At 41.8% G+C, this 14452-nt stretch overlaps 1 protein-coding gene across 6 annotated transcripts in view; it reads right to left on the reverse strand.

Moving 5' to 3' along the window:
• ints8 (integrator complex subunit 8) overlaps positions 1-13831 on the reverse strand; it is an 83667-nt gene extending 69836 nt beyond the window's left edge. The window contains exons 1-4 of one of the 6 annotated variants that reach the window (XM_072570197.1): positions 13717-13773; positions 13348-13520; positions 11598-11701; positions 1517-1664 (exon numbers count right to left, since the gene is read on the reverse strand). In XM_072570197.1, the coding sequence (XP_072426298.1) occupies positions 1517-1646 (130 nt within the window). In that variant the 5' untranslated portion in view covers positions 1647-1664; positions 11598-11701; positions 13348-13520; positions 13717-13773. Of the gene's footprint in view, positions 1-1516; positions 1665-11597; positions 11721-13347; positions 13521-13716 lie in introns of those variants that run through there. The other 5 variants (XM_072570192.1, XM_072570194.1, XM_072570196.1 and 2 more) reach the window with 5 other exon arrangements.
• Positions 13832-14452: the final 621 nt, after the last annotated feature.

Here is a 14452-nt window from a genome sequence, read left to right on the forward strand (position 1 = left end):
CACATATTCATTTGGGTTCTTTTTTAATATTTAAAGAGAACATTGTCCATGAGAAAACTTCCAGATTGGAATACAATCTTGCTGTTTGATCTGAAATGGTGGAGGATATTTCACAGAGAGATAATTAAAAATGGCAGCAATTTCACTAACTATAACTACTGGCATAATGTGGAGGTGCCAGACTTGGACTGGGTGGACAAAGTTAAAAATCACACAACACCTGGTTATAGTCCAACAGGTTCATTTGGAAATACTAGCTTTTGGAATGCTGCTACCTGACGAAGGAACAGCGCTCCAAAAGCTAGTACTTCCAAATAAACCTGTTGGACTATAACCTGGTGTTGTGTAGCTTTTAATTGTAACCACTGCAACATAGTCAAATCATTTTTTAAAAAATCTACTGAAACGCCACAAAAATATTCAAATGAAATCTTTTTATTCTAATTTTCACATGAAAACAACTAGACAGGGCACCTGAAAAACCCATGTATTTTGATGTGTGTTGGAAGCTCTATTGCTATTTCACTGCCTCCAAATTGCAGCAACTATAGGAGTCAGCACTGCACAAGCTTTTAGAGGCATACTGCATTGCCAGCTGTACAAAAAAAAATCTCTCAGCCCTTTTTACTTCCTCTCAAGACTGCTCAGAGTTAAGCTGATTCTGCAAATGCAAGTAACCCTACAATTTCATGTCTGAAAGTCATTTTGCATGTTTGACTCTGGACAATATCAGTGTATATCAGTCGTGGATGGTACAATTCAAAACTCATTCTCAACCTGATTTCTGAATACAATCACAATCCAGGAGGTAATTTTGGACAGAATGCAGATTCAGAAATCCTGGCTGAAAATTATATTGCGCCCTGAAGCATGTGAGGCATCATAGAGACCAAGCATACTAATCCTAATCTAGATTTGGCTTTGATCAAGTGAGAAGTCTGTCATTTTCCAATTTGTGTGGCTTAATATATAACAGATAGCATCTTTACACAAAAATATTACGTTCCTCGATGATGTCAATAGTGAGAGGATTTTAACTATGAGAGGTGAATTTCATTAAATTGATGACTGTGAATTGTTGATTCACAATATGAGCATTGCATATCTCATTTAAGCAACAAATTGCAAACTCTAAACAGTTATAAGAGCCTACACGTACCTAGAGTAGTGATAGTAATTTCATTTTACAATTTCATTCATGACATTTTAAAATTTTAGCATGGTTACTAGATCATTGTAGGTCAAATATTTTCTGCCAGGTCACCAAAAGCTTGTAGGATTTTGTTTTCCCTAAAATCTGCAAAAATATTGAACTGAAAGATGACAGTTGGTTTTGCAAGTTTTCTTTCTTGTAAGAAATTACTAAGCAGCTCAGATGTTAGGTTTCCTGTTTCTTTACAAAAAAAATACAATTACAGTCATTTCATTAACATGTAATTACTGATAACACTTGCTTTTTGAACGTAGGGGCTGTAAACTGCCTGGTTAAATCTTTCAGGCAGGAAATTGAACAAACCTGGATAAGACTTCTGCAAATGTTTTTCAAGCAGTCCTTCATCTAATAAGAACTCAAACCATATTGTCTGAGGTGGAGTGCAGGGTCGACTAGAGGTCACCGCCTCACGATCTGCTGCTTCTGCACTCATTCTGCTCCAGTGCTAGTCCTGAAAATTAGAGAAGATTAAAACGGAGGCAAAACGTAAAACATCTCCCCACCATCAGGCCAGTAAAAGTAGCTTCCTTTTTATGATCCACCATCGTGGCATACTATAGCAGTTAGGGTATAAGCTACTGAGTCTCCAGACCAGGTCTACTACTCTAGTGCTTCGTAACACACGCATGCACGTTTCCTCCAGAAGTAGGATTCCCAATTCTCCAATTTTGACAGGAATCTCAAGACATTCAGGACTCATTTCCTAAACACTGCCAACGACAGAGGAATGTTTCTTTGGAGGTGGTTTTTTTGCTGGATATCATTTTATTTAACTAGAGAATGAGGCTGACACATTGAAACAGTATAGTGGCCAAGACTTATCACTGCACTTCAGGTCGAGACTGGGTTTTTGCTGAACACTAGGATGCAACAGCTTTTTAAAAAAATGAAATCATGAGATATGGATGTCACTGGCCAAATCAGAACTTATTGCCCAACCCCAAATGCATGAAGGTGGTGGTGAGCTACTTTCTTGAATCACAGTCTTCTACATCTGAAGGATTACATTCAAAATGCTATTAGAAAGGACATCTACCACTTTGATTCAGTCACAGTGAAGGAACAGTGATATAGTTCCTAATCAGGAAGGTACAAGATGAGGAAGGGAACTTGCAGTGGTAACGTTCCAAGCATCTACTGCCCTTGTCCTTTTAGCTGGTAGAGGTCACAATTTTAGGAGAGAGACAGTCTGCTTCAGTGTCTGAGGAGTTGTAATTATTGTTGAACATTATGCAACCATCACTGAGTATGTCCACTTCAGGCATTATGATGAAACCGTTGGATGGATAAAACAGCTTAAGATTTTTGGGCCTGGCGTATTACCTTGAGAAACTCCTGTAGTGATGTCCTGGGTCTGAGAGGATGGACATACAACAACCACAAAGCCTTTTTTGTGCTAAGTATGACTTCAAACTGCCCACACCTTCATGCCCAGTTTTGCGAGGACTACCCAATGCCATTCTTGGTCAAATGGAGCGCATATGTCAAGGGATATGACTCTCACCTCACCTCTGGAGTTTAGCTGTTTTTGTCCAAGTTTAAAACAAGATTGTAATGAGGTCAGGAACTGAAATAGTCATGGTGGAATTCGAATAGAGTGCCATTGAGAAGGTTATTATGCATAAGTGCTATTTGATAGCACTGTCAATTGCCCCTTCCATCACGCTACCGATTATCAAATGTAGACTGATAGAGCCACAATTGGTCAGACTGGACTTGTCCTCATTTGTGTGTACAAGATATACATGGACAATTTTCCAATTTGTTGGATAGATGCCAGTGTTGAATCTATACTGATATGGCTTGGTAAGGGGTGCAGCTAGTTTTAGGACACAAGGCTTCAGCACTGTTGCTGGGATGATGTCAGGGCCCACAGCCTTTCCAATGCTTTCAGCTGTTTCTTTATATTATGTGGGTGAATCAAATTGGCTGAACATTGTGGTGTGTAATGCTGGGGACCTCAGTAGGTGGCCAAAATGGATCATTCACTCAACATTTCTGGCTGAAGACAGATGCAAATACTTCAGCCTGGTCTTTTGTGCTGATGAGCTGGGCTTCTCCACCATTGAAGATGGGGATGCTTGTGGAACCCTGACCTCTTCTTTGTTGTTTAAATTGTTCACCATTCCTGAGTAGATGTAGCAGAACTGCAGGCCTTAGACGAGATCTGTTGACTGCAGGATCACGGCGGACGATTGCAGTTCAGCTGACTAGGTATAAAGACCAGAAAAATGCATAATGTCTGCAAAGAACTGGGCCAGAAGTGTCTGCAATTTCTTGAAGGTAAAGAGAAACAACTAAGCAGTAACAAAAAGTGCAAAGCAGCTTTTATATCTGTCTGCAGTAATGTTACAGGTATTTGCCACTGACAAAGTTAGCGTGAACACCCACTATTAGCAAAAACCTCTAAGAAAACTTATTCCAGACAGAAATGCGTTTCTTTATTTACTTTGAGCAATTTTATTCATTTACAAAATATCAAGGGATTTTACAAATAAAAAATGATTTGACCAATGGGTAAAGGGACGAATGGTGTAGAAATAGTAGGAAGCATGAGATGGGTGACAGCAAGTAATGTGGAAAAAAACATCTAGGTACTGTGCAATCAGTGTGCCTATTCACAGTAGACCATTTTATTCACCAGCCTTTACCTACTGGCCGTCACAAATTGCTTCACCTCATGAATCATAAATGTTGTGGTTCTGTTCGCCGAGCTGGGAATTTGTGTTGCAAACGTTTCGTCCCCTGTCTAGGTGACATCCTCAGTGCTTGGGAGCCTCCTGTGAAGCGCTTCTGTGATCTTTCCTTCAGCATTTATAGTGGCTTGTCTCTGCCGCTTCCGGTTGTCAGTTCCAGCTGTCCGCTGCAGTGGCCCAGGTCGATGTGTTTGTTGATAGAATCTGTTGATACAGATTCATCAACAAACACATCGACCTGGGCCCAACATACTGGCCACTGCAGCGGACAGCTGGAACTGACAACCGGAAGCGGCAGAGACAAGCCACTACAAATGCCGGAGGAAAGATCACAGAAGCGCTTCACAGGAGGCTCTCAAGTACTGAGGATGTCACCGAGACAGGGGACAAAACGTTTGCAACACAAATTCCCAGCTCGGCGAACAGAACCACAACAACGAACACCCAAGATACAAATCTTCTCCCAAACTTTGAAACATAAATAGAAAATGTTGGAAATACTTTGCAGGTCTAACAACATCAGTGGACAGACAGTTAGCATTTCATGTTGGAGACTCTTTATGGCCAGACTTGGTATTTGCTTGCAGTATTTTCTGTTTTTATTTCAAATTTCCAACTTACGTTAATGCTTCATTACATGATCTGAATTCAATCTGTTGAAATTAGGTGGCATTGTTCTAGTTGCTGAAGGGCAACACATTAGGACAACAACTAGCATTTGTATAGCACTTGAACATATGAAAATGTCTTAAAAAGCATGGCCTCATAAATAAGAAAAAACATTATCAGAATTGTTTCCAGTGCTAATGTCATATTTCCTGCTCGCTAGAATGCAACAATACGTAAAATTTGAATAAACTAACTTTAACAATCCAGGCCCAATGAAAGCAATCGACTCACATCCAGAGTTTCTACATGATCTATCAAGTTAAACTTCAGGTTGTGATCTGATGTGCCTGGTAATAACATCAACAGGGATAACAATTTGAAGAGATAAAAATACACTACAGATCTAGATTAGTAGATCATGTTATAGCTATTACAGAGACTTGATTCAGCCTGCTCCTGACCCAGCAAATTTATCTCTGCATACATTGACACTGTCCTGTCCCCCTTGGTCCAGGAACTCTCCACATACATTTGGGATACCACCTATCCCCTCCACCTCCCCATGACTTTCACTTCCCTGTTCCCCAATGCCTTATCTTCACCATGGACATCCAGTCCCTGTAAACATCTATCCACCATGAAGACCTCCAAGCCCACCATTTCTTCCTCTTCGCCAACCCAGCCAGTACGCTTTCACTGACACAATCATTCAATTGGCTGAACTGGCCCTCATCCTCAACAATTTCTCCTTCAAATCCTCCCACTTCCTCCAGACCAAAGGGGTAGCCAAGGCACCCACATGGGCCCAAGCTTTGCTTGCCTCTTCGTCGGGTAAGTGGAACAGTCCATCTTCCACAGCTACACTGGCACCATTCCCCACCTTTGCCTCTGCTACAATGATGACTATATTGGCGCTATCTCGTGCTCAACATCATGAACACCTTCCACCCCAACCTCAAGTTAACCTGGACCATCTCAGACAACTCCCTCCCCTTCCTGAACTTCTCCATCTCCATTTCCAGCGACCAACTCAACATGGACATCTACTACAAACCCACCGAGTCCCACAGCTACCTGGATTACATCTCCTTCCATTCTGCTTCCTGTAAAAATGCCATCCTTTATTCTCAATTCCTTTGCCTCTACCACATCTGCTCCCAGGAGGACCAACTCCACTACAGAACATCCCAGATAACATCCTTCTTCAAAGGCTGCAATTTCCCCCCCCACGTGGTCGATGATAGCCTCCAGTGCATCTCTTCCACTTCCCACACCTCTGCCCTTAAACCCCATCCCTTCAATCACAAGCATAGAGCCCCCCCCCCCAATCATCCGTCCTCACTTTCCACCCCACCAACCTCCAGCTCCATTGCATCATTCTCTGCCATTTCCGCCACCTACAAACAGAGCCGACCACCAGGGATTTATTTTTCTCCACACCCCTATGTGTATTCCAGAAAGACCAATCCCTCCGCATTCCCTCACTTGTTAGATCCACACCCCCCACCAACCGCCCCTTCCACTCCTGGCACATTCCCCTGCCACTGCAAGAAATGCATAACCTGCGCCAAAACCTCCCCCTACCCCCTCACCTCCATCCAAGGTCCGAAAGGATCCTTTCACACACGTCATCTACTGTGTCCTCCTCCACACTGGGGAGACAGGATGCCAGCCTGTCGAACATTTCAGAGAATATCTCTGGGACACGCAATAAACAACCTGTCCCCCTGTGGCCGAACACTAACTCCCCCTCCCACTCCATCAAGGACATGCAGGTCCTGAGCCTCCTCCACCACCAGACTCTGGCTCCCAGACACCTGGAAGAAGAACGCCTCATCTTCTGCCTTGGGACCAACGTGGATTTCACCAGTTTCCTCATTTCCCCTTCCCCACCTTACCCCAGATCCAACCCTCCGACTTGGCACTGCCTTCTTGAACTGTCCTACCTGGACATCCTTCTTCCTACCCATCTGCTCCATTCTCCTCTCTGACCTATTACCTTCACCCCACCTCCATCTACCTATCGCTTTTCCAGCTACCTTCCCTAGCCCCACCCCCTCCTCCCATTTATCTCTCAGCCCCCTTGGGCCACCCCCTCATTCCTGCTGAAGAGCTTATGCTCAAAACATCGACGCTCCTGCTTCTTGGATGCTGCCTGACCGGCTGTACTTTTCCAGCACTACAGTCTTCGCCTCTGACCTCCAGCATCAGCAGTTCTCACTTTCTCCCAAAGACTTGATTGAGACAGGGTCAAGACTGGCACCTTAGCATCTAGGATTTAGATGTTTCGGGCGTCATACAATGTAAAGAGAGGCGGGGCATTTGCATTATTGATTATAAAGAATATCACAGCCGTATGGAGGGAGTTTACTTTGGAGAGTTTATTCAGTAAGGCCATGAGTACAGCACAGGGATAGGGTGCCATCACTTTGATGGGGTCATACTACAGGCTTCCCAACAGTCAGCAGGAGATGGAGGAACAGATGTGGTCAGATTATGGGAAAATGTTAAAACAAGAACGTTGTTGTAGTTAGTGACTTTAATCCTCTATATTGATTGGGACTCCCTTAATGCTAGGGAATTTGTTTGGTGCATCCAGAAGAGGTAAATAGGTAAGGGATCATATCCAACCTCGTATTGGGTAACAGGCCCAGCCATGTGATTAAAATTTTAATGAATTAGCAATTCAGAAATAAAACTTACGGAATTACAGTGTCTAACTTACTTATGGATAAATAGTCCTCAGGTGAAAACTGGGAATGAAGAACTAGAACGTAGTTCTGGAGCAACGAACACAGAATGGTACAGCACAGGAACGAGCACTTCAGCCCAGGATGTTGCGCTGAAATTGATGTCAAATTAAACTAATCCCTTCTGCCTGCCCTTGGACCCTAGCTGTCCATAGGGTTGTCAATGCTCCATTGCATTTTAAAGCAGAGGGATTTTTTGGTCTTAGTTAATCATGGGATATGGGGACAAGACTAGGGAGTGGAGGGGAAGCTGAAGACTAGCCATGATCACACTGAATGGTGGAACAGACTTTACAGGTTTTCTCCTGCTCCAAATCTGTGTGAAAATCACAAAGTTTAATTTCCACTTTTGAAAATGTGATAAAGGACTTTAATGTGAACTGCTGTAATCCATGTAGTAAAATTAACTGTGGCTCTCCTGGTTAACCTTACAACTGTAGTCCTAGCTTTGTTTTTAAAGAACTGCTTTCTTAGCCTCAACTGTTCATTAATTTATTACATCTTTCCTTTCTCCCTAAATTACACTTTTAATGTACTTCTTATTGTCTTACATTCATCCTAGTGATTGCCTCCATTTTGCCCCAAACTCTCATTTGTTCATCCTTTTGTGGATCATTGTTGCTTAGACAAAGCTGACTGATTTTGGAACTATACTTAACTAAAATTCCCAGTATTTCACCTGCTCTGCTATTTCATTTGTCTCTCAACCACAAACCCAAATTTTAACCTGGATTTTTCGGTCTTCGATTGAATGAAGTTTTCCATTAACACTTCTATTCTCACATACTTACTCATCTCTTTCTCACGCAATATTGCCCCTTTCTTATTCTAACGCAATGGTCTGTAACATATCTCTGGTTTTAACTGAATTGCTGTCAAGGTGGCAAATCAAACTGTAACAATTTGATCTTTTTTTAAAACTTTTGCTAGATTCTGGGCTCTCCCAGTGCACAACATCACACTACTGCCACAATAGAATCGGTTTCATCATATTTTTAATCTCCTTCGTATTATTACATTTGGAAAAATATAATTTATGTAAGATCCTGTAATCACTGGATGTGTCCGTTTTACAGTCAAAGTATCATTGAAATCTAGTCACTATCTGAATTAGGAAACTTAGAAATCAATTCCCAAAACATAGGCTCCCCAAACTAGATGTGATAAATGATCAGATAATGTGTGTCATTTAATGCTGGTTGAGGAGCAAATATTGTCCAAAAAAAACTGGAAAACTCCCTATTCTTCCTGAAAGGTTGCATTTTGTGTGTCCACTTGAGTGAGTCAGACATAGCGTTATTTTAACATCTCTTCCAAACAAAAACGAACTTCCAGCAGTGCAGCACATTTCAATGCTCCCATATCAACTCTGATTTCTGGGCTAATGCCCCAGCGAGACTTGAACTCAAAACCTTCTGACTCCAAGATGACAGCACTACCAATTAAGTCACTGCTGACATGCATTTTCTTCCTCTCACAGAAGCATTCAGTGTCTTTTTCTTTGGTTCATGAGAGTCTCTTCAGGTTTCTGCTGCTGTCTCACTATTCCTTGCAAGTCTTTCCATCCTGATTCAATTTAAATGTTGCCGGTCTTTCCTGGGCTTTCTTGATTCTGGATGGATTCCCAGTAAATAACAAAGATAACATTGTTGTACTCACTGTTACATTCACATTTGGCTGCCAGTCTCTTATTTCAGTTACTGAAAGGGAGATACGATGAGCTTTGCATTTCCACTTGAAGACTGATTCATGTGGTTGGACTGGAACATTTATTATTCACTAAACACAGATCCCATGGAACAGTTTCATCCGACCTACAGTGTAATGCGCTGAGGTTTGGCAAATTTCCCGGTTGTTTTGAATAGTTGGGGAGAATAGTACTGTTAAAATTTTGTGCTGCAGCAATGACTCCACTTCCCCCCCCTGGCAAATCCACTCACTCTCTGGCATCAGCCCTCCCATACCCATATATGCATACAGAGGCAATGAACATATTGAGCAGAGAAGAAATGGGACTTGCTATTGAGGGTGAAAGATCAATGATTGTACTCAGCTGAATTTCTCCAGCCAAAAACTTGGGTTTAGCTTGAACAATAATAGAGTCAGATTTGAGGCACTGCACTTTCGGCAGAATATGAAGGTCTTTGGAGAGGTGTTGAGTTATACCTAAATAGATCCACGTAGGAGTGATTGCAGTTATTTGGTTGGATTGCATAAGCTAGGATTGATCTCTTTTAGGAAGAGAACGTTAACAGGAGATGTGGCAGAGATATTCAAAATCAGGTGGGTTGAGACAGAGCAGATAAAGGAAAGCTGTTCCCAATGGCAAGTGAGTCAAGAAACTAGAGTGCCTAGATAGAAGACAATTGGCTTTAGAACCAATGCAACATTTTACTTTTACATAGAGATTGGGATCTGGAATGCACTACCTGAGAGTGGTGGAGGCGATTACAATAGATATTGGATAGACACTATGTAACCTCCTCCCATTCCACATCCTCTCTCATGTTGGTGATTCAAGGACACTGATGTTAGAACATCTCAGCTGATACATGAAATTGTCTCAAGCAGTGTTAATAATACTTTTCAAGGGTCTAGATGTCGTCCACATTTCGGAGCTATGTAGAAGAATCACAAGGATGACTGCCTTATAAACAAGGATCTTGGATATCAAAAGATGCTGATCACTAGGTGTCTGAAGGTGACACTCACAGATTGGACGTGATGTTGAATCTCTGCAATGATGCCAGCCTTAGATCAGAGGTAGCTTCCCAGCTAACAAAACATTCTGTGCTTGAGACGATTTCTCAGCTGATTTTAAATGGAGGGATGAACCGGAACTTGACCTGGGACAGATTGTCAAGGTTATGAATTTCCCTGGGAATATACATGAGACATACACTTCAGTATGCTTCTGTGAAGGCATTAAGTGAGACTTGAAGATTCCCTCCAGAGACTGCAGAGATGACATTATCATCTGCATGCTGAAGTCCCACAAGCAAGGTCAGTGTCATTTTCTTCTTGGGTTGCAACCGGTTGATGTTGAAAAGTTTTTCATTCATTCTGTGGACAATATCCACACCTCTGGGAAGCTTGTTCTTGACAAGATGAAAAATGGTGGCATTGAAGATAGAGAAAAGAGTGAGGGCAATGATACATCTCTCTTGACCTTAAGAATTCTGTCACATTATCCATGAGGATCGTAGTTGGCATCTTGTCAGGGAGAAGTCAGAGGATGTTGAGGAATTTCATAGGGCAGCTTGCTTGTTACAGGGTCATTCATAGCAGTTCCCGATCAACTGAGTCAAAACCTTGGTCAGATATTATTCTTTGTTCACTATTGATCTGAAAATTAACTTGAGCAACCATATAAATACTGTGGCTACATAGCAGGTCAAAGGTTGAGAATTCTGTGGACTTAATTCACTTTATGATTCCCAAAAGCCTGGCCACAGCTACAAGGTACATGTCAAAACCTTAATGAAATACTCTCCACTTTCTCTGAATGTGTGCACCTCCGATTATAATCAAGAAACTTGACACCATTGACAGCAAAGTAGTCTGCTTGATTGCATTCCATTCCCACAGCTTCAACATTCACTCTCTCCACATGGGCAGCAGTCTGTATCATATGTATGATATACAGTCGTAAATCCTTTGACTCCTTTGACAAGATGTTCCAAACCTATGACATCTACCACCTTGAGAGCCAAGGGCAGAAGGTATGTTGAAAAATCAGCACGTGTAAGTTCCACTCCAAGACATGTATCACCCTGATGTTACGGACCAGACGAGATCTCAAAATATATTAAGATAGCCTAGACATTTATTTTTAAAATAATAAAAAGTTAAGATGCCGTGTTCCAGGTGCAACTACTCCACATTATTTATGTAATCCAAAACATTATTTATTCATACACTATAGTTAAAATACAATAATAGAAAATATAGTAACATCTCATAAACACAGCTTTGGCAAAAGACAAATTCAGAAAACAAATTGCCTCACATGCAACACCAGCAGCAGTAAGACAACCCCCAGCTTTTGGCTGTAACCGAAAGAAAAAATAGTTCCACTTCAAGACCCCAACAGCAATTGCTGGAAACTAAAACTAAAAACCCTGGTTCCATGGGAGCTTGACCACACCCACTCAGGATGTTTCTGTTGTTCCAATTTTAGAAAAAAAAACTAAGGCCTCACAAGTTGTTTTCTCTAATGATTCTGGTAGGCTGATCAACAATTTTGCCTTAAAACCTCTTAAATCAGGACAAAGTAACCTCTTAAAGCCATAGTATCGTCACACTAACTTGGAATTATAACTGCTGTACCTTCACTGTCAGTAGTGCAAAATCCTGGAACACTCTCGCTAACGTCATTCCTGGCACATACACGCCAAATGGAATAGTTCAAACAGACAGCAGCTCACCATCTTCTGAAGGATAATTACAGATGGGTTACAGTACAGGACACGCCAATGGCATCTACATTCAACAAACTATAAGCAAAAAGGAACATGGTCAGAGTCTTATTCCGTATGTATATTTACTGAATAGGAAAAATACCAGTTGAATGACATGAATCAAACATTTAAAATGGAAAATGCACATAAGTATCATCTGAAGTAAGAGTTTAACAATTCCGCTTTAACATGCTCCTTCAAGCCTAGCACTTTAGTAAAATTTTCATCATCCACCTTAGTATTTCCTCTCATGGCTCAATATTGAATGCAGTTTGATAATAAAATGCCCCAAGGCACTTTATAGGAAAATTATGTTTAAAGTGCGACATAGATGCAACTTCTTGTTGCTGTAGAGAGGAGGAAACAAGGCTTCAGAGAGGCAGTGAGACTTGGGAATAAAGTTGACAGACAGGGGTTTGGACAGAAAGTGGAAATAAAACAGGAAAGTGGGGCAGCATCATCAGGAAAATTGACTTTAAGATAGGGTAGAGAGAGAGAGAAAAAAAAAACAGGGAATGGCTTGGCCAGGAACGAAGCCCATAATTTCACATGCAGCCGAGAACAGAGGCAGTAACAGTCTGAAGGTGAGCAAAACTGAAATTAGCCAGTGAAATTAGTTTGGAGGCCTTCTAAGTAAACATTGAAAAGCTTATTTCTACTAATGGATGAATAATCTGCTTCATTTACATTGTAATTTCCAAACGTTTGAGGAGATATAGTACAGTGGCTCACAATAGCACTGGTGGTCAGAAGAACACCTGCTTCATCAGAAAAGTGATTCCAAAAAAATGTTAACTTCTTCAACACTGTCAGTAATTCCCACTGCATTGTAGTAGACATGGCACAAGTGCCCTCTAAAATGTACCATGAAGCTACACAGTTATATTAGAGTGTTGAAAAATATCAAATAAGAATAAATCCAAATGGATTTCTTGGCATGGACATCCCATCGTTTTAATGACTTGTGCCTTGTAGATACTTCAGAGGTTTTAGGGAAACTGGAGGTGAGTTACTCACTGCACAATTCTCTGACCTGCTCTTGTGGTGAGAGTACTGGATTAGTGGTGCTGGAAGAGCACAGCAGTTCAGGCAACATCCGACGAGCAGCGAAATCAACGTTTCGGGCAAAAGCCCTTCGCTGCTCGTCGGATGCTGCCTGAACTGCTGTGCTCTTCCAGCACCACTAATCCAGTATTTGATTTTCAGCATCTGCAGTCATTGTTTGTACCTTGTGGTGAGAGTACCGAAATGCATGGTCAATGAAAGCCCCGTTGACAACAGTAAGGAAATAAACATCACACATCAGCGCAGAATGATTAATTTCTAGTAATGTTATTTCAAAGAAAAGTAAGGACATTCTCCCATCCCTCGTGGCCATTTTTTCTTCCCACCGTCAACATCACAAAAATAGATTATTTGGTTGTTATCAATGCTATTTGTGCAAGCTTGTTATGTGCCGATTGGTTGTCACCTTCCAATACACGAACGGTTACACAAAGTATTTTGTTGACCAGAACGTACTTTTGAGACATTCGATGGTCATGAAAAGAATGATATAACTACAAAACTGCTTTACTTTTCCAGTCTGACAAACATATCATTAAAAAGGAATAACTCACAAGGTAGCTGACAGCTCCCGCTTAAGGTTTCGTTTTCTGACTTTGAACAAATACATTCATTTGGAGAGTGTTCAAAAACATTCCGTTAATTTACTGAAGCGGATACAACAGGCCAGACAGTTATTTTGCATCAAACCTCACAGACAGATACAGTTATTCCCGTTTATCTCCGTCTGCAGTTAAAAAAAAAGCACAATGTGACTGGGCCTGCAACTTGGCTCCAAATAAAGTTAGTCACATTTTTCACCGAGAAAAACCTCACTCCACCAGGATCCACAGAACCACCCCCCATTACCGCCGTAAACACAGACGGCCCGAGTTTAACCGAATAACTGCCGGACTTTTCCAGATGAATGAATATTGACTTACTCTGGTGACGAGCCGGATAATAACTCACACACAAACCTCCCGGAAATCACTGCCGGGTCACAACAACTGCTGGGAACCACCGCCGGCTCATGCAGGCCCCTTTCCGGTCCGCCCGTGGGAACGTATCCCGGATCCCGCACGAGACCAGCGCCCCCTACTGCTGCCAGCGCGCACCGCACCTTCTTCCTCTGTCCCACTTCATCCTGCTTTCCAATTAATGAAGCATTTCCCTGCCTTCATTGATTGTGACTGTTTTTCTTGCTATATTGTCATATTAAAGGTGCATATTTTCTTTGGTCTTGAGGGAAGGTACTGAATATTGTGATAGGCACATACATATCAAATGTGTTTTTTGTATTTCAAAAATATACTTTGTTCATATAAAACTTTTGATATTTGTACAGTTAGTGATGCCATTCATATATACATTACATGTTTTTACATACTGAGGACAGACTGAGTCATTTGTATTTACAAGTCTGTATGTTAACCATCTCGGTGTTTAACTGAGACACCAGCAGAGCCCAATTACTGATTTGGCCCCCATTGGTCTTCGGCAGGCAGATCTTATACGGTGATCTTTCCCCATCGCACCTTGGCAGCAGCTGCCCCAAGCTTCAGTGTGTCCCTCAGCACGTAGTCCTGGACTTTGGAATGTGCCAGTCTGCAACACTCAGTCGAGGTCAACTCTTTCAGCTGGAAGACTAACAGGTTTCGGGCAGACCAAAGAGCGTCT

The sequence above is a fragment of the Chiloscyllium punctatum genome, chromosome 5 (genome assembly GCF_047496795.1).
Source record: "Chiloscyllium punctatum isolate Juve2018m chromosome 5, sChiPun1.3, whole genome shotgun sequence".
NCBI lineage: Eukaryota > Metazoa > Chordata > Chondrichthyes > Orectolobiformes > Hemiscylliidae > Chiloscyllium > Chiloscyllium punctatum.